General features: G+C 42.1%; 2 protein-coding genes across 2 annotated transcripts; both read right to left on the bottom strand.

Moving 5' to 3' along the window:
* Positions 1 to 12,095: 12,095 nt before the first annotated feature.
* Pfpl (pore forming protein-like) lies at positions 12,096 to 15,376 on the bottom strand. Its single transcript, NM_001401853.1, has 2 exons — positions 15,255 to 15,376; positions 12,096 to 14,970 (listed from the first exon to the last, which is right to left on the bottom strand). The coding sequence occupies exon 2, from the start codon at positions 14,918 to 14,920 to the stop codon at positions 12,827 to 12,829; it is 2,094 nt and encodes a 697-aa protein (NP_001388782.1). The 5' UTR covers positions 14,921 to 14,970; positions 15,255 to 15,376; the 3' UTR covers positions 12,096 to 12,826.
* Positions 15,377 to 19,674: 4,298 nt separating this feature from the next.
* Positions 19,675 to 20,631, bottom strand: Or5a3 (olfactory receptor family 5 subfamily A member 3). Its single transcript, NM_001000507.1, has one exon. It carries the CDS (start codon positions 20,629 to 20,631, stop codon positions 19,675 to 19,677), a length of 957 nt encoding a protein of 318 aa, NP_001000507.1.
* Positions 20,632 to 21,077: the final 446 nt, after the last annotated feature.

Raw genomic sequence — 21,077 nt, 5'->3', positions numbered from 1 at the left:
GGAGAGGTGGAACTTGTTGGGCCCACCTGCAGCAGAAAGACAGGGCATGAAGTGAGGGACAGGGTTGCTATCCCATAGTCAAAACTCTGATCCATTGTTACTGTCTAAAGGAATGCAGGGATGGAAATGGAGAAGAGCCTGAGGAAAAAAATATCCAGTGACAGGCCCAAAATAGGATCTAGCTCAAGGGGAGGTCCCAAGACGTGACACCATTACCGAGGCCATGGTGAGCTCACAAAAAAGGACCTATCATGACTGCCCTCCAAAAGACCCAACAAGCAGCTGAAAGTCAGATGCAGATATTTGTAACCAACCAATGAGCAGAAGCTGCTGACCGCTCTGGTTGAATTAGGGAAAACCTGTAGGAGGACAAGCAGTCTCAATTAACCTGGACCCCCAAGATGTCTCAGACACTGGATCATCAACCAGGCAGCATACAGCAGCTGATATGAGCCCCACTCCCCCATACACCAGAGGACTGCTGGGTCTGGGGTCAGTCAGAGAAGATGCACCTAACCCTCAAGAGACTGGAGGTCCCAGAAAGTTTAAAGGTCTGGTGGGGTTGGTGGGGTGAGGAGATGGGGGTTGGGGGTTGGGACGGGAGGAGGTATGGAAGGTAGAACAGTTGGAAGGTGAACTGGGAGGAGAATAAAATTTAGAGTGTAAATATTAGAAGAAGAAGAAGAAGAAGAAGAAGAAGAAGAAGAAGAAGAAGAAGAAGAAGAAGAAGAAGAAGAAGAAGAAGAAGAAGAAGAAGAAGAAGGAAGAAGAAGAAGAAGAAGAAGAAGAAGAAGAAGAAGAAGAAGAAGAAGAAGAAGAAGAAGAAGAAGAAGAAGAAGAAGGAAGAAGAAGAAGAAGAAGAAAGAAGAAGAAGAAGAAGAAGAAAGAAGAAGAAGCAGAAGCAGCAGCAGCAGCAGCTTTCCAGGTAACTGATAATCACTGCCTCTTCCAGGCAGCTTGGCTGGTCTGAGCCTTTTCTAGAGTGCTCAGCTTGCCTGAGAATGTCTCTCAGCAGTCCTTACTGTTTGTATATTCTTGATGATAGTTGGGCCTAGTAACCCAGTTGTCTTAGTTAAGATTCTATTGCTGGGAAGAGACACCATGACCGACTTATACAAAGGAAATCATTTTATTGGGGCTGGTTTACAGAAGATAAGTCCATTGTCATCATGGTGGGAAACAGGGTGACTTGCAGGTAGACATAGTGCTGAAGAAGAAGAAGTGGGGAGTTCTGCATCCAGATCAAAGACAACAAGAAGAGACACACTGGGCCAACCTGAGCATTTGAAACCTCAAAGCCCACCTACATTGACACACTTCCTCCAACAAGATCACACCACTCCAACAAGGCCACACCTTCTTTTTTTTTTTTTTATTAACTTGAGTATTTCTTATATACATTTCGAGTGTTATTCCCTTTCCCGGTATCCGGGCAAACATCCCCCTCCCCCCTCCCCTTCCTTATGGGTGTTCCCCCTCCCGACCCTCCCCCCATTGCCGCCCTCCCCCCATAGTCTAGTTCACTGGGGGTTCAGTCTTAGCAGGACCCAGGGCTTCCCCTTCCACTGGTGCTCTTAGAAGGATATTCATTGCTACCTATGGGGTCAGAGTCCAGGGTCAGTCCATGTATAGTCTTTAGGTAGTGGCTTAGTCCCTGGAAGCTCTGGTTGCTTGACATTGTTGTACTTTTGGGGTCTCGAGCCCCTTCAAGCTCTTCCAGTTCTTTCTCTGATTCCTTCAACGGGGGACCTATTCTCAGTTCAGTGGTTTGCTGCTGGCATTCGCCTCTGTATTTGCTGTATTCTGGCTGTGTCTCTCAGGAGCGATCTACATCCGGCTCCTGTCGGTCTGCACTTCTTTGCTTCATCCATCTTGTCTAATTGGGTGGCTGTATATGTATGGGCCACATGTGGGGCAGGCTCTGAATGGGTGTTCCTTCAGTCTCTGTTTTAATCTTTGCCTCTCCCTTCCCTGCCAAGGGTATTCTTTTTCCTCATTTAAAGAAGGAGTGAAGCATTCACATTTTGATCATCCGTCTTGAGTTTCGTTTGTTCTAGGGATCTAGGGTAATTCAAGCATTTGGGCTAATAGCCACTTATCAATGAGTGCATACCATGTATGTCTTTCTGTGATTGGGTTAGCTCACTCAGGATGATATTTTCCAGTTCCAACCATTTGCCTACGAATTTCATAAACTCGTTGTTTTTGATAGCTGAGTAATATTCCATTGTGTAGATGTACCACATTTTCTGTATCCATTCCTCTGTTGAAGGGCATCTGGGTTCTTTCCAGCTTCTGGCTATTATAAATAAGGCTGCGATGAACATAGTGGAGCACGTGTCTCTTTTATATGTTGAGGCATCTTTTGGGTATATGCCCAAGAGAGGTATAGCTGGATCCTCAGGCAGTTCAATGTCCAATTTTCTGAGGAACCTCCAGACTGATTTCCAGAATGGTTTTACCAGTCTGCAATCCCACCAACAATGGAGGTGTGTTCCTCTTTCTCCACATCCTCGCCAGCATCTGCTGTCACCTGAGTTTTTGATCTTAGCCATTCTCACTGGTGTGAGGTGAAATCTCAGGGTTGTTTTGATTTGCATTTCCCTTATGACTAAAGATGTTGAACATTTCTTTAGGTGTTTCTCAGCCATTCGGCATTCCTCAGCTGTGAATTCTTTGTTTAGCTCTGAACCCCATTTTTTAATAGGGTTATTTGTTTCCCTGCGGTCTAACTTCTTGAGTTCTTTGTATATTTTGGATATAAGGCCTCTATCTGTTGTAGGATTGGTAAAGATCTTTTCCCAATCTGTTGGTTGCCGTTTTGTCCTAACCACCGTGTCCTTTGCCTTACAGAAGCTTTGCAGTTTTATGAGATCCCATTTGTCGATTCTTGATCTTAGAGCATAAGCCATTGGTGTTTTGTTCAGGAAATTTTTTCCAGTGCCCATGTGTTCCAGATGCTTCCCTAGTTTTTCTTCTATTAGTTTGAGTGTGTCTGGTTTGATGTGGAGGTCCTTGATCCACTTGGACTTAAGCTTTGTACAGGGTGATAAGGATGGATCGATCTGCATTCTTCTACATGTTGCCCTCCAGTTGAACCAGCACCACTTGCTGAAAATGCTATCTTTTTTCCATTGGATGGTTTTGGCTCCTTTGTCAAAAATCAAGTGACTATAGGTGTGTGGGTTCATTTCTGGGTCTTCAATTCTATTCCATTGGTCTATCTGTCTGTCTCTGTACCAATACCATGCAGTTTTTATCACTATTGCTCTGTAATACTGCTTGAGTTCAGGGATAGTGATTCCCCCTGAAGTCCTTTTATTGTTGAGGATAGCTTTAGCTATCCTGGGTTTTTTGTTATTCCAGATGAATTTGCAAATTGTTCTGTCTAACTCTTTGAAGAATTGGATTGGTATTTTGATGGGGATTGCATTGAATCTGTAGATTGCTTTTGGTAAAATGGCCATTTTTACTATATTAATCCTGCCAATCCATGAGCATGGGAGATCTTTCCATCTTCTGAGGTCTTCTTCAATTTCTTTCCTCAGTGTCTTGAAGTTCTTATTGTACAGATCTTTTACTTGCTTGGTTAAAGTCACACCGAGGTACTTTATATTACTTGGGTCTATTATGAAGGGTGTCGTTTCCCTAATTTCTTTCTCGGCTTGTTTCTCTTTTGTATAGAGGAAGGCAACTGATTTATTTGAGTTAATTTTATACCCAGCCACTTTGCTGAAGTTGTTTATCGGCTTTAGTAGTTCTCTGGTGGAACTTTTGGGATCACTTAAATATACTATCATGTCATCTGCAAATAGTGATATTTTGACCTCTTCTTTTCCGATCTGTATCCCCTTGATCTCCTTTTGTTGTCTGATTGCTCTGGCTAGAACCTCAAGAACTATATTGAATAAGTAGGGAGAGAGTGGGCAGCCTGTCTAGTCCCTGATTTTAGTGGGATTGCTTCAAGTTTCTCTCCATTTAGTTTAATGTTAGCAACTGGTTTGCTGTATATGGCTTTTACTATGTTTAGGTATGGGCCTTGAATTCCTATTCTTTCCAGGACTTTTATCATGAAGGGGTGTTGAATTTTGTCAAATGCTTTCTCAGCATCTAATGAAATGATCATGTGGTTTTGTTCTTTCAGTTTGTTTATATGATGGATCACGTTGATGGTTTTCCGTATATTAAACCATCCCTGCATGCCTGGGATGAAGCCTACTTGATCATGGTGGATGATTGTTTTGATGTGCTCTTGAATTCGGTTTGCCAGAATTTTATTGAGTATTTTTGCGTCAATATTCATAAGGGAAATTGGTCTGAAGTTCTCTTTCTTTCTTGTGTCTTTGTGTGATTTAGGTATAAGAGTAATTGTGGCTTCGTAGAAGGAATTCGGTAGTGCTCCATCTGTTTCAATTTTGTGGAATAGTTTGGATAATATTGGTATGAGGTCTTCTATGAAGGTTTGATAGAATTCTGCACTAAACCCGTCTGGACCTGGGCTCTTTTTGGTTGGGAGACCTTTAATGACTGCTTCTATTTCCTTAGGAGTTATGGGGTTGTTTAACTGGTTTATCTGTTCCTGATTTAACTTCGATACCTGGTATCTGTCTAGGAAATTGTCCATTTCCTGAAGATTTTCAAATTTTGTTGAATATAGGTTTTTATAGTAAGATCTGATGATTTTTTGAATTTCCTCTGAATCTGTAGTTATGTCTCCCTTTTCATTTCTAATTTTGTTAATTTGGACGCACTCTCTGTGTCCTCTCGTTAGTCTGGCTAAGGGTTTATCTATCTTGTTGATTTTCTCAAAGAACCAACTTTTGGTTCTGTTGATTCTTTCTATGGTCCTTTTTGTTTCTACTTGGTTGATTTCAGCTCTGAGTTTGATTATTTCCTGCCTTCTACTCCTCCTGGGTGTATTTGCTTCTTTTTGTTCTAGAGCTTTTAGGTGTGCTGTCAAGCTGCTGACATATGCTCTTTCCTGTTTCTTTCTGCAGGCACTCAGCGCTATGAGTTTTCCTCTTAGCACAGCTTTCATTGTGTCCCATAAGTTTGGGTATGTTGTATCTTCATTTTCATTAAATTCTAAAAAGTTTTTAATTTCTTTCTTTATTTCTTCCTTGACCAGGTTGTCATTGAGTAGAGCATTGTTCAATTTCCACGTATATGTGGGCATTCTTCCCTTATTGTTATTGAAGACCAGTTTTAGGCCGTGGTGGTCCGATAGCACGCATGGGATTATCTCTATCTTTCTGTACCTGTTGAGGCCCGTTTTTTGACCAATTATATGGTCAATTTTGGAGAAAGTACCATGAGGAGCTGAGAAGAAGGTATATCCTTTTGCTTTAGGATAGAATGTTCTATAAATATCCGTTAAGTCCATTTGGCTCATGACTTCTCTTAGTCTGTCGACATCACTGTTTAATTTCTGTTTCCATGATCTGTCCATTGATGAGAGTGGTGTGTTGAAATCTCCCACTATTATTGTGTGAGGTGCAATGTGTGTTTTGAGCTTTAGTAAGGTTTCTTTTACGTATGTAGGTGCCCTTGTATTTGGGGCATAGATATTTAGGATTGAGAGTTCATCTTGGTGGATTTTTCCTTTGATGAATATGAAGTGTCCTTCCTTATCTTTTTTGATGACTTTTAGTTGGAAATTGATTTTATTTGATATTAGAATGGCTACTCCAGCTTGCTTCTTCTGACCATTTGCTTGGAAAGTTGTTTTCCAGCCTTTCACTCTGAGGTAGTGTCTGTCTTTGTCTCTGAGGTGTGTTTCCTGTAGGCAGCAGAATGCAGGGTCCTCATTGCGTATCCAGTTTGTTAATCTATGTCTTTTTATTGGGGAGTTGAGGCCATTGATATTGAGAGATATTAAGGAATAGTGATTATTGTTTCCCTTTATATTCATATTTGGATGTGAGGTTATGTTTGTGTGCTTTCATTCTCTTTGTTTTGTTGCCAAGACGATTAGTTTCTTGCTTCTTCTAGGGTATAGCTTGCCTCCTTATGTTGGGCTTTACCATTTATTATCCTTTGTAGTGCTGGATTTGTAGAAAGATATTGTGTAAATTTGGTTTTGTCATGGAATATCTTGGTTTCTCCATCAATGTTAATTGAGAGTTTTGCTGGATACAGTAACCTAGGCTGGCATTTGTGTTCTCTTAGGGTCTGTATGACATCAGTCCAGGATCTTCTGGCCTTCATAGTTTCTGGCGAGAAGTCTGGTGTGATTCTGATAGGTCTCCCTTTATATGTTACTTGACCTTTTCCCCTTACTGCTTTTAATATTCTTTCTTTATTTTGTGCGTTTGGTGTTTTGACAATTATGTGACGGGAGGTGTTTCTTTTCTGGTCCAATCTATTTGGAGTTCTGTAGGCTTCTTGTATGTCTATGGGTATCTCTTTTTTTAGGTTAGGGAAGTTTTCTTCTATGATTTTGTTGAAGATATTTACTGGTCCTTTGAGCTGGGAGTCTTCACTCTCTTCTATACCTATTATCCTTAGGTTTGATCTTCTCATCGAGTCCTGGATTTCCTGTATGTTTTGGACCAGTAGCTTTTTCCGCTTTACATTATCTTTGACAGTTGAGTCAATGATTTCTATGGAATCTTCTGCTCCTGAGATTCTCTCTTCCATTTCTTGAATTCTGTTGGTGAGGCTTGTATCCACAGCTCCTTGTCTCTTCTTTTGGTTTTCTATATCCAGGGTTGTTTCCATGTGTTCTTTCTTGATTGCTTCTATTTCCATTTTTAATTCCTTCAACTGTTTGATTGTGTTTTCCTGGAATTCTTTCAGGGATTTTTGCGATTCCTCTCTGTAGGCTTCTACTTGTTCTCTAAGGGAGTTCTTCATGTCTTTCTTGAAGTCCTCCAGCATCATGATCAAATATGATTTTGAAAATAGATCTTGCTTTTCTGGTGTGTTTGGATATTCCATGTTTGTTTTGATGGGAGAATTGGGCTCCGATGATGGCATGTAGTCTTGGTTTCTGTTGCTTGGGTTCCTGCGCTTGCCTCTCGCCATCAGATTATCTCTAGTGTTACTTTGTTCTGCTATTTCTGACAGTGGCTAGACTGTCCTATAAGCCTGTGTGACAGGAGTGCTGTAGACCTGTTTTCCTCTCTTTCAGTCAGTTATGGGGACAGAGTGTTCTGCTTTCTGGCGTGTAGTTTTTCCTCTCTACAGTTCTTCAGCTGTTCCTGTGGGCCTGTGTCTTGAGTTCACCAGGCAGCTTTCTTGCAGCAGAAAATTTGGTCTTACCTGTGGTCCCGAGGCTCAGGTTCGCTCGTGGGGTGCTGCCCACGGGCTCTCTGCAGTGGCAGCAACCAGGAAGACCTGTGCCGCCCCTTCCGGGAGCTTCAGTGCACCAGGGTTCCAGATGGTCTTTGGCTTTTTCCTCTGGCGTCCGAGATGTGTGTGCAGGGAGCAGTCACTTCTGGTTTCCCAGGCTTGTCTGCCTCTCTGAAGGTTTAGCTCTCCCTCCCACGGGATTTGGGTGCAGAGAACTGTTTATCCGGTCTGTTTCTTTCAGGTTCCGGCGGTGTCTCAGGCACAGGGGTCCTGCCACTCCTGGGCCCTCCCCCACGGGAGCCTTGAGTATTTCTTATATACATTTCGAGTGTTATTCCCTTTCCCGGTATCCGGGCAAACATCCCCCTCCCCCCTCCCCTTCCTTATGGGTGTTCCCCTCCCGACCCTCCCCCCATTGCCGCCCTCCCCCCACCAGTCTAGTTCACTGGGGGTTCAGTCTTAGCAGGACCCAGGGCTTCTCCTTCCACTGGTGCTCTTACTAGGATATTCATTGCTACCTATGGGGTCAGAGTCCAGGGTCAGTCCATGTATAGTCTTTAGGTAGTGGCTTAGTCCCTGGAAGCTCTGGTTGCTTAGCATTGTTGTACATATGGGGTCTCAAGCCCCCTCAAGATCTTCCAGTTCTTTCTCTGATTCCTTCAACGGGGGTCCTATTCTCAGTTCAGTGGTTTGCTGCTGGCATTCGCCTCTGTATTTGCTGTATTCTGGCTGTGTCTCTCAGGAGCGAACTACATCCGGCTCCTGTCGGTCTGCACTTCTTTGCTTCATCCATCTTGTCTAATTGGGTGGCTGTATATGTATGGGCCACATGTGGGGCAGGCTCTGAATGGGTGTTCCTTCAGTCTCTGTTTTAATCTTTGCCTCTCTCTTCCCTGCCAAGGGTATTCTTGTTCCCCTTTTAAAGAAGGAGTGAAGCATTCACATTTTGAACATCCGTCTTGAGTTTCGTTTGTTCTAGGCATCTAGGGTAATTCAAGCATTTGGGCTAATAGCCACTTATCAATGAGTGCATACCATGTATGTCTTTCTGTGATTGGGTTAGCTCACTCAGGATGATGTTTTCCAGTTCCAACCATTTGCCTACGAATTTCATAAAGTCGTTGTTTTTGATAGCTGAGTAATATTCCATTGTGTAGATGTACCACATTTTCTGTATCCATTCCTCTGTTGAAGGGCATCTGGGTTCTTTCCAGCTTCTGGCTATTATAAATAAGGCTGCGATGAACATAGTGGAGCACGTGTCTTTTTTATATGTTGGGGCATCTTTTGGGTATATGCCCAAGAGAGGTATAGCTGGATCCTCAGGCAGTTCAATGTCCAATTTTCTGAGGATCCTCCAGACTGATTTCCAGAATGGTTGTACCAGTTTGCAATCCCACCAACAATGGAGGAGTGTTCCTCTTTCTCCACATCCTCGCCAGCATCTGTTGTCCCCTGAGTTTTTGATCATAGCCATTCTCACTGGTGTGAGGTGAAATCTCAGGGTTGTTTTGATTTGCATTTCCCTTATGACTAAAGATGTTGAACATTTCTTTAGGTGTTTCTCAGCCATTTGGCATTCCTCAGCTGTGAATTCTTTGTTTAGCTCTGAACCCCATTTTTAATAGGGTTATTTGTTTCCCTGCGGTCTAACTTCTTGAGTTCTTTGTATATTTTGGATATAAGGCCTCTATCTGTTGTAGGATTGGTAAAGATCTTTTCCCAATCTGTTGGTTGCCGTTTTGTCCTAACCACAGTGTCCTTTGCCTTACAGAAGCTTTGCAGTTTTATGAGATCCCATTTGTCGATTCTTGATCTTAGAGCGTAAAGGGCCACACCTTCTAAGAGGGCCTATGGGGGGGTCATTTTCATTAAAACAAGCACATTGATCAATTTCAGGGACTTCCTGAAGCCTTTGAATTGATTATTTCCTAAGCTTTGGGAATGTCCTGATTAGTTTTGTTTTTTTTTTTCAATTTGACACAAGTAAGTCATTTGGGAAGAGGGAACCTAACTTAATAAAATGTTCTCAACAGATTGGCCTGTGGACATGCCCCAGGGGCATTTCCTTGGTCAATGATTAATGTGGGAGGGTTCACATTGATGTGGTCCTCCTGGTCTTTTAGTCCTGGCTTATAAGAAAGCAGGTTGGGGTTGGGGATTTAGCTCAGTGGTAGAGCGCTTGCCTAGGAAGCGCAAGGCCTTGGGTTCGGTCCCCAGCTCCGAAAAAAAAAAACAACAACAACAAAAAAAAAGAAAGAAAGAAAGAAAGAAAGAAAGAAAGCAGGCTGAGCACGCCATAGGCACTAAGCAGCATTCTTCCAAGGCCTCTGCTTCACTTCCTCCCTCCAGATTCATACCTTCAGTTCCTGCCCTGACTTCCACATATGACCTACAGAATGGAATGTTTAATTTTCCCTTAGAATAGTCTGTGTCTTACTTAAGAAGTGTCCCTCTGGGCTGGAGAGATGGCTCAGCTGTTAAAGGCTAGGCTCACAACCAAAAATATAAGAAGTGTTCCTCCAAGACAGAATGTGTTTATCTTGGAGGAGATTGATATACAACAGCATGAAAACATGGAGAACAAATCCACCCAGCATAAGAAACAATTACTGGCCCCTGTGCTTAGCCGTTGCTAACAGCATCTGAATGAGAGTTTTTGGGAGAAATGTGTCTTAGCTGGTGAATGTCCAAACGTCAGGGTTGTGTTTGTGGCTGCTGTGATTTGGAGTTGTTGGTGTTGTTCTGTGGTAGAACATCGCCCCCTGGTGATCATGAAGTGTATGTGCCGAACCATACAATACAAATGAGCAAGCAGTTATTACTCCTAAGGGCCTGCTTTTGTAGAAGTGCTTGGCACCTGTCTCAGAAGCATGTGGGTTAGTTCCACTATCTGTGGGCAACCACAATCCAACTATCTTATAAAGAGAAATCCCCTTTTTATTTTCTAAAACTTCCCACATCTGTTCTACCCACATATTTGACCTAGCTTGACCCCCAGGTTCCTCCTAAAGAGACAGACCACATAGCAAGTGTGAACTTGCTAAGAGAATAGTTATCTTGAAAACCATGAATATGAACTTCTTTCTTCTTAATGTTTATTTATTTTGATTTTACGTTTATGGGTGTTTTGCCGACATTAGGTCCCCTGGAACTGGAATTACAGAGGATTGTGAGCTGTTATGTGGGTGTTAGAAATACAACCTTACAGGGCAGCAAGTGCTGTCAACTGCCGAGCCATCTCTCAGCCTTCTGAAGGTTAATTTCTTGAAAGTGGCTTTGCTTGACTACAATGTAGTATCTGCTTAATTCATTTGCAGGCAGGTTTCCCCCCTTTAAATAAATGTTTAATATTAATCACCTTAACATAGGTGAGGGTGCAAGAATAAGAAAGAAATAAAAAAAGGTTTCATTATCACCAAACTCTGTCTTAATCTCTGCTATCCTACAGAGTGTGTCTTTCTCGGAAGCCAAGCTTCATCGAGCCACAGACACCAACCTTAGGAATTCAGAACCCAGCAGAGCCCAGAAGTCCCACTCAGAGATCTGGACCTGACTTCTGTGAAGTGACTTGAGTGTGAACCAGAAGCCCTCAAATTCTGGCTTCATACAGATGACCAATCAGACATAATGTTACAAGATGCACATCTTAATAAATATGTTCATGCATTTTTAGGGATATAAGTTAATGAAATAGTTTTGTCTCGATGGGACATTTGTCATTAAAGGTCTAGGGGCCTCCTCTGTGATTGGCAGACTCAATAATCCTTAAAGAATTTACAGAGGAAAAGCAGTACTTTAGAAGAAGTCATTAGTTTGGCTGAACATACAAAATTCACTGAGAACCCACAGACCACAGAGCAAAATGTCTTAATACTGAATATTTTAATACCAGAAAAGGCAGGTTTTGTGAGGAGCATATGCCTACCTTTGAGCTCATCATAGACTGACTGGACAGGGTTGTGTTTATGGCTATGGATAGTCAGGAGGGCACAGTTTAAACTCAGCTATTCCATCCCCTCCATTTCTTAGCTGGAAACAAATGAGTAATTTCCCCCCTAATCCCAGAGGCTGAGACACGTGGAGCTCATCAAGAGGACCTACTGTGTGCACAAGTGCTTGATTGTTAACATAAAGGAGAGAGCACGTCTTTCATAGAAGATAGCTCCCTGATGATGTGCTGTGGTGAATAGATACATACTTTCTAAAGCAGCTGGAGAGGAATTTTCATGCTGTAGAGAATTCAATTTTCAGATATGAAAATTGAGCAAACCCCCAGCAATTGCCAGGTGTCAATCATGCAGCCAGGTGGATGCCCCATGGAAGCCATCCGGGATCTGAAATGCATGACATAGGTGGTTCTGGGTGCCAGCTTAATGATGCAACCTTTTCATTCCATCAGCCCTGTTTCTAGCAGAGAAAAAAAGCAAAACCTATATGGACAGGACATGATGTCTTCTGTTTGGCCTTAGTGTTAGAGAGAAAGTAATACTTAAATGTAGGCTTATTTTGATTTTTTACATCTTTCACTTCTAGGAAGATAAATACTTCTTACTGTTATAGGGGTGGATCCATTCATGTGACTTTGTATCTCTACTCACACTTCTGATGGGAAGACAGTAAGGGTGAGTGCTAGTCACAGAAAGAGAAGGGGTTTATATTTTTGATTATGTGGAAAAACTAAACCATAATAATTGATGCATCCAAACAATGGTCCCTTTCCCTGTCCAGTCTATGATGAGCTCAGAGGTAGGCATCAGTTGGCTAGACGAAACCAACAAGTTCCTAAAACATTGGAGTCCTTTTCAGTTTTTACATTTCTTGATTTATTGCCAGTTCCCCACCACCCTTTTGCCTTTGACGTTACATGAGAAGTTTGTAAGTTAAAATCATTTCTGAAGATTTGTTGATACAATTCAGTGGTCTAAATGTGGTTTGGGCAAGGTAAATCTTAACTGTAGGGCAGACATAGAAAGTGGACTTGCTTTGCACCCTGCAGTTCCTTTCAGGTGCACAGGGAGATGATGCAGTCATCAATACAGAGTTGTGGAGTTTCCACAGCACCAGCTGAACAGGACTATCTGTGTTTTCAGAGTTTGGACTCCCTCTAGGAGTCTAAAACCCAAAACAAGATAGAAGGAAGGCAAAGTGTTCCTGCTCACAAATTGGAAACCCTCCTCCAACTTCACACTAAGTGGAGCTTCATCCCAAAGTTCTTGTTGCTGTCCATCCCAGTTGCTCTTACGTGCAGAGACTCAGGTGAATACCCATTGGCTTGTTTGGGAATTCCTACTGTGGCTGAAAACCTGGGCTTGTTCTTACTGACTGAGTTGCAAGTCTTCCTTCCCCTGCTTTGTTTGCACAGATCCACTAATTCCCAGTGCGTAAACATAAACATAACCACAGAGTTATAAAAATCCTTCTTTCTGTTGTGACTTCTGGTTTACTTCTTAGAAAGGCAGAGGTGGAGGAGAAACGACTGAAAGAGGAACTTGAACCTGTGCCTGGAGATGATAGGAGCTGGATTTGGATTCTACACTCCATCAGGAGTGGCTCTAGCTCTTGGAAAAGGAAGAAACGTCTGTGGTCTTGGAACTTCATTGGATTCATTCTTCTTAAATCTCCGTTTGCCATAGATGGCCATGGCAATTAAAACCCCTAATGCTAGGATAACCACAACTGTGATTCCAGCAGTTGATCCTCCTGAGAGCCCACCAGTGTTTGATGGCTCCTCTAGACTCCATTGCAGGGTATAGGGGTCCTTAACCCAGGATTTGGCATTCTCACTACTTATCACATCAACTGGGTCAGTGGAAAACTCACTCATAGGTAGCTGAGTGTAAGGTGGGAGCCTAGCAGGAGCCAGAGATGCTTTTGTAAAGATTCCAGCCTTGACACAGTAGGACACTTGGCATCCATCAATGATCACAGCTAGCTGTTGACTGAAGCCCCCAGGACACTTTTGCTGAAATGATTTCTCTAAGTCTCCAGATGTGGAAGAATTATACAGGGGGTTCCCTTGTGTGCAGCTAAAGAACCCACCAAAGGGGATTGAAAATTTGGGCCCCAATTCATGATCCAGAGAAACACATACCTTGAGGTTCTCAAACAGCTTCAGAGGAAAGTAACTGGTTGGGCATGAATGTGCATTTGTCGTTGGGTTGATGCTCTTGTCAGTGAAGACTCCTCCAAAGAGAAGTCCTGAGTTGTCCGGTACTTGGCTACTGGCCACACACCAATAAGCTTTAACTTCAGCCTTGGCCACTCGGAACACATCTTTACACTCCAGATTGCAGAATATCTTGAGGATACATTTATTTCTACATTCCTTTTCTACATAACCCTTCTCATGGGGCTGAGACAGCAGATGGACAGGGGTATAGCCAGAGGGACAAGAGAAATAACCAGTAAGTGGATTCTTCTGACGGAAATCTTGGCACATGTCCTCGTGACCATGCCCTGATATTTGAACACACAACTGATAAACCCCTCCAAAGGGAGAGTTGACTACTTTACCATCACAAGAGCCATCATCTGTATTGGCCTGAAAATCGAAGTTGGGGGAGTTGATATTTGTGCAGCCTGGGTACGTGTTAAAGTTGTAATAGCTTTTCGCAGCAGTTTCCACTGTCTTCGCCAGCTGCTCCACCAAGTGGTGTGGAAAACCAGGCAGCTTTTCAGGCTTGATAAAGAAATGCAGGGGCAAACCAGCACGGTCCACTGCCACTAGGTGGTTAAGGATGCCATTCTGCCAGGTTTCAATGGTCATCCCTGGGTAGAAGGGAATCCCTCCAATGCTTTGCACCCTAGAATCAGTTCTGTTTTCAAGATAGCCTGTGGCCAAGTGATTTTGATAGCCAAAGCCTGCCTCTATTTTGAAGTCCAAAACCTTTGCGAAGGTAAATCCAGCAGATGCAGTCACAGCAAAACGGTTTCCCTTATTGTTCTTAAGGAAGGAGGACTTGATGTGATCCTCCTGAACCAGTGCAGCCCCAGCATCCACACTGGTGATTATGTGTGTGCCATAATTGAGGACCAAGAGTTCTGCCAGGTAGGTGGCCATCTTCGTCTGGTTTTTCTCTAAACGGTAACAGATTTCCATGAGCTCCTTCTTAAACCCCAAGTTAAGCTCTGCATTTGGGTCGGTTTTCACCGTGTAGAACAAATTTCTCACCTGCACTCGTGTAGTTACAGCATGGTCTCTCACTTGACGGGTCTTTATCCTTTGGAACTCAGTAGAGAATTTGCCGTTGACTTTAGGACGATAATCGAGATTCAAGTTGATGGAAAATGAGGTGGTGCTTCGGTAATTCTCCCAAGATTCCAGGATTTCTGAGTTCAACTCCAGGTTGCTCTCTTTGTGAGGAATAGTGAAGACTTGATCAGGGATGATGTACAGTCCATCTTCTGTGGTTTTACACTTGGTGTATGTCAAGTCCATCACTTGTCCCATGTCCATATTCCTCAGGTTATCCCAGCCTCCTCCAGGTAGCACTTCCAAAACAGGTAGATGCAAAGCATTCTGGCACTTTCGAAAACCGTCCTCATAGATCTCTTCAAGTGCCTTCTCTACTTCAGCATATGCCACTGTGATCCAGATGAAGACTGTAACCATGAAGCTGTTCATGGTGCAGATAGTCTCAGCCACACACCAGTCCTGAATATCCAACAGAGAGCCTGGGGTAAACAGAAAGATGGGAAAGAAAGCAGCTTCTTAAATAGAAAATTTAACAATTCTCTAAAACCATAAATTGCTTTTCAGGCTATGCTAACTGCAAAATAGGCAAATGAGAGTTGCTTATAATATTTAAGACCGCTAGGACATGCAATAAATTATACTATACCACATTCCTGAATACTCTCCACAAGTCACTCCCCTGTTTTCTTCACACCAACTGTTTACTCTGCAACAGTGATGAGTTCTCAGAAAAAGCAAATCCCACATCTCACCTCTTCTCTACCTCAAGAGCCTTCTGTGGTGTTTTGTTCACGTTCTTGACTTGTTCCAATCTTGGCTCACTGTTCTGTTCTCTTGTCAGTCTTCAGTGCCAGATTCATTTGCTGAAAATGAAGAGGCTGTAGCGACATCTGCCCTTCTTGACATGCTTTTATCGCCACCAGATACAAGGTATTTCTACCTCATGGACAAGCCTTAGATTTCTCATTGGCTCACTAAGGTTGGAGGCTGTCCTTACAGTAGAAAGGATGTGGAGTAGCACTCACGCACGCTTTATGATGTCTCATTGCTACTCAGCCCTCGTGTCCTGGTGTGGAGATGATATTATCTGGGGCTGAGATAAAGAATGAAGATAATTCTGTTTGCAGTGTGCTGGGACACCACACTTGTCCTAAGCATTTCATAGGAGAGTGAGGGACTTTACAAAGCTGGTTTGGTTTTTTTGTTTGTTTGTTTGTTTGTTTGTTTTAGACAGAAATGGAAGACAAAAGCACGTTATGATCTCAAATTTAATTTATCAAAAATATGTAGTGACCAAGAATGTTGCATAGCAGGGCAGTAGTTGGCTCTTAACTTTCCCATTCTTCCTTTCCACCGATGATTTCCTCTGGTCTCTTGCATGGAGTTACGTGTCCAAGTACATACGCTTTCAGGCTCATCATCTGGGGTGAGTAAGTGCCTGGGGTTACACACTAACCGATCTCTGACCCCAAGCACAGAGAAGCAATTCTCCCCCCAAAAAAGGTATGAACCTGGGATGCTAAAGGGCACTTTCACTTCCTTTAACAAGCCGGAAGCCATATCTAGTTGACTATGTACAAGCTTCTGACAGTGTATCACAAGGAGCCATGACTCATGTGTAACGTTTATCCTGTGCAGGCTGGGAACAGGATTAGATATTTCCAATCCCTATATTTCATCATCCATCTGGGATGGTGACATGGGCCAGGATCATCCCATTTCATGTTATCTGCAGGAGTCTAAGTGGCATATCTGACACCTAGCACAAAAAGCAGGAAGTTAGGACTTCTGCAGTCTGTGGATTAAACTCCAATTGAGGATATGGATGACATAACAGTGAGACAGTGCTATTTTCTCTTCTCAGTGGCTGACTCCTAATGTTCTGGGACTTCCTGGCCCACTCCTTCCTCTAAGGGGGAGTTAGTTCTCTTACCAAGACTGTCTGTCTACTAAAAGAAAAATCCAGTGGATTTGCAATTGTGGAGGATAGAAAAAGAAAGCCAATGGGAAATGCTTCTGTGTAGTCATACCAAAACTAGACCAACTTCTAGAAGTTGGCAGATGTCATGCCAACACCTCCAGTGAATAAACTTGGGACAGTTGGATGGCAGCTGTCAAGAAGAGGTAATGGGCAGGAATCTCTATTAATAGCAAAGTAAAGTAAAATTAAAAAGAACAACAAAACAAAACAAAAACAAACAAACAGAATATGAAGAGCCCATCCTGGATGGATTTGCCTGGTCTAGGGAGCTAACTCTCCTTTCCTACTATGAGTATAACCAGAGCTATGGCCTATGACAGAGGGCATTAGCACACTCACTATAACAGTCACTTTAAAGAGAAAAGAACAGAAAGGTTACAGTCAATAGTAGAAAAGACTCTGAATCCCTTTCTACTCAGCCCTCTACCATGGAGCAAGACGCCATTTTAAAAAGAGCCAGGCTGATTCATGGCTTGGCAGCCTCAGACTATATGTAAAGGATACTCGGGAAACCCAGACCAAGTTTTGCCAGAGTTATAAGATAAAGTGTAGTCAGTAGAATTACTCCAGACCACAGGAAGGAACTTTCTATCAAAACTGCATCAGTGACTGTGTTCAGTGAGGAGGAAACTTAGGTCTGCAGGGTAACAGATTCAGACTCTAAGTGTCACCGTGCCAAGCACTAGGCAGCTGCCTAGGGACTAGGTCAGCATTTTTTAGCAAATCTGTGAGTCCTTGCAAGTACTCAGAAGCCCTGAAGCACAACCTATCAGTGTGACCAACTTCAAGGTGTGACTGATGGAAAAGATCTCTATGACATGACTTCAAAGGAGGATAGCCAGAGTTGGAGCCAACATTCACAAGCAGACTCCTGAACAGCATCCACAAACAGACTGTCCAAAGGGATGGCCATCATCTGTGAGAGAATCCATGAAAGACTGTCCAATAATGGGACCAACATCTGTGATCTAACTTTGCAAAGGTCTCCTCAGGGAGGTGATAGGCATCTGAAATCCTGGGAATGTTGGAAGTCAAGGATAGGACACAATGGTGTATATTGTAATATTGCTCGATGACTACTACATCTAAATAGTCACTGATTTTGTCCTGAACTCCTTTTATTTAGTTGCCTTCACGTTTTAATTGGCACATAGAAACTACAGATTTTATGATATATTTTATGTTAATTTGATGCATATACATATAACAGTGTATTAACATTTCATTCTTTCAAAATACATCATTGCTTTGTGTTGAGGGCTTTCAATAAAAGGGATTGACTCAAATGTACTGTAAAGAAGCAGAACTTCCTTCTATGTGATTTATTATCTAACTTCCTTCATTTATCTTTCCCTCTTCCCTTCCTATCTTCTAACAACCTCCACAATTCTCTTTACTTGGATTCTCTGCACGAGCAGCAAGCACGGGTAACACCTGAGCCATCTAGCCGATCCTGAATTTTTAACAAAGGAATTTGTGTGTATGTTATAGAATTGAAACTAAAAAAGCTGTATACAATGCTGGTGCATCATAAGCTTCCAATAAGCATTTGTCCCCTTCCTTTGGTTTTACATTTCTAAATTACCTACCAGGTAAACTTAGATTTATTTTTTTATTAAACAGATACTTAATAAGCACATAATTTGTGGAAGGATCTGCCCAGTGCTTTGGAAGAAGAGTAGAGAAGAGCTTGGGCATGGATTCTAACAGCCTAGGAAAAGGCAGTCAGGAAAAATACATAGTGTCAGATGGAGATGGGTGGTTCCTATAGTACTTTATCTAAGGTCATATTTCTGTAGTGATTTCCAGGTCTGTAGGACTCTAGGATCAAGAAAGGCTTGATTAAATCATCTCCTCCCATAGAAATTGCCAGTGATTCAGTTAGTCATAGAAAGTATCAAACGAGAACACTGTTAAATGCAAGAGTAGCAAATCAGAATATTGATAACCAGGACAATATGAGTTACAGTTAGATGTCATAACTTATCTTGGTCTATATATACAGTCATTAAAGAAACAAGACTTCATTTACCATTTACTGTGGAATTATCTTGAAAAATACAGTTAAAGATAACTTTAATGACACATTCCGTTCTCCGGCAAACTCTCTGATGTAGATATCTTCTTCTCAGATCATGCTCAGGAATGAGGATACACACTAGGAGCCATACACGGTCCAGAGTAAAACCTGACCTAGTGAACAGATACAAAATCAGAGTGTCTCATGGAAGTTTTCTCTTCCAGTTGATCATACTTGAGTCATACATCTCATGAGGAGATTTCAGGCCTGGACCTCATGTAACTCTATTTCCAGGTACATCCAAACTTTTGATATTCTAACATGGCACCATCTACAAAACTCATGATTGAGAACACAATTGAATTTTTAAAAATTTTTCCAAAAATATTTTATAAGGTTTAGGTAAGTTTGCAATTTTGCATTGGGTCATATTGATTACTATCTTTGGCTACAAGTAACCCCTAGACAGAGTTGGAATTCTGAGTGTAGGACCTCTCATATGTTCTATCCTTGCTTTCTTCTCATCATTACCTTGCAGATATAAAACTTGGTGGTCTTGGCTCCTTGTATCTGGCCTCCATGACCTTTATGACTGCACACTGTTACCTTCTACTCTTCCTAAACAAGTTTACAGGTGCCCACCTACTTTCCTGCCTCTGAGTCATCATTCTTGAAATCATGCCTGTGGGAACTCTTGAGTTCCTAATCCAAAGATAATATTTCTAGTTAGCACTAACCTTGGTAGTAATCCAAGACAAGGGAACAGACAATATACTCCAAGGGTAAGAGAACTGGCAAGAACAATGCTTTATTGTAATGAAGACATCAATGAATGACATGTCCCTATTACTAGACTTTGACTCATGTCCCTACAACATGGTATTTTGAATTTAGCACCTGATAGTCTATGGTAGATAAATATCATCAAAAACATATGTATTTTATCTTACAAGTGACCAAATTTAAAGTCTAACACCAGCCTAAAAAGTAAAGTGAAAAAAAATATTCATTAAGCACAATTGTCTGGTAGGTATGTCTGTTGAGGAGCAGGTAGGAGGTCTTGCTTGAAATAGCTTCTTTAACTTACTACCGATTTTCTGAAGCACACTATTATTTTATTATTTACATTTAACAAAAGGCTTAAGTTGGTTTTTGGTTTTTTTTTTTTCTTTCACTAAGGAACTACATAGCACAGAGACAGGACATCTGCTTCTTCCTCTTCTTGAGTTTCTTCAATGCTTCTCTGATCTCCTTGTTTCTCAAACTATATATGATCGGGTTCAACATGGGAATCACTGCCCCATAGAACATGGACACCACCTTATTTTTGTCCTGTGAGTATCCAACATTAGAATGAAGGTATGAGAAGAGACCAGAGCCATAAAAAAGGATCACTGTAGTCAGATGAGAGGCACAGGTGTTGAAAGCCTTCATCTGCCCACGGGTTGAATGAATCCTCATGACAGCAGCAATGATGTAGCTATAAGAGACCAAGACAACCAGCGCTGATGCCCCACCAACCACACACACAACCAGGAAGTTCACTACTTGGCTGAAAAAAGTGCTGGAGCAAGACAAGGACATCAGGGGTGGCAAGTCACAGAAAAAATGATTAATGACCCGAGAGCCACAGAAATGAAGCTGGAATATGGAGCTGGTTTGGATCAAGCCAGTGAGGAACCCTCCTGTGTATACTGTGATGGCCATCCTTACACGGATGGTGGGTGACATGAGGGATGGATAAAGTAGAGGGTTGGAGATAGCAGCGTATCTGTCATATGCCATGGCTGCCAGGAGACAGCACTCAGTGCCTCCCATTCCAATAAAGAAGAAAAGCTGTATAGCACAGCCTATGAAAGAGATGGACTTCTGCTCCCTAAAAAAGTCACAGAGCATCTTAGGGGCTATGGTGGAGGTATATGAGACATCAATAAAGGACAGATTACTAAGGAAGAAGTACATGGGGGAGTGGAGGTGTGAGTCCATTCTGATCAGGACAATGAGGCCCAAGTTTCCAGTCAAGGTCACCAGGTAGATCCCCAGAAACAACACGAAGAGGACAATCTGCAGCTGTGGATGCTCTAAAAATCCCAAAAGGATGAAATTAGTCACCATGCTAATGTTTCTTCCCACAGCCATCTATCAGCTACAGAGTCGTCGAAGGCCCAGAGGTAGATTCCTGGGGGCAAGAAAAATCCAAGTGAAGATACTTCTGCTTTCTCAAAGAATAAGAGACTCCTATAACCAGAAGACATCCCAAAAGATGAGCATCCTATGTCTCGTGCAGGATTCCCCTCCATAATGTGTGGAGGTCATTATCATATTTTTCCATCTTTATTAAATGCCAGCAGCAAATCATTATCATATTTATCTGATGAACTTGTTAGTGTAAACGCATATCAAGATAACAGTCTTTGCAGTATTACAATGATCACAATAATACTGGAGTAACTTATTAGTGGTATTTGGCCTAGCAATATCTCTCTTTTTTAAGTTGCTCTAACTATTGACATTAGACATGTATCTCTTTTTTTTCTAAAATTTTTATTTATTTAATGTATGAGTGCTCCACTGCATATACATCT

This window comes from Rattus norvegicus, chromosome 1, assembly GCF_036323735.1.
Source record: "Rattus norvegicus strain BN/NHsdMcwi chromosome 1, GRCr8, whole genome shotgun sequence".
Taxonomy (NCBI): Eukaryota; Metazoa; Chordata; class Mammalia; order Rodentia; family Muridae; genus Rattus; species Rattus norvegicus.
Note: the sequence above shows the minus strand (reverse complement) of the source record. Positions and strands in the feature narration are given on the sequence as shown.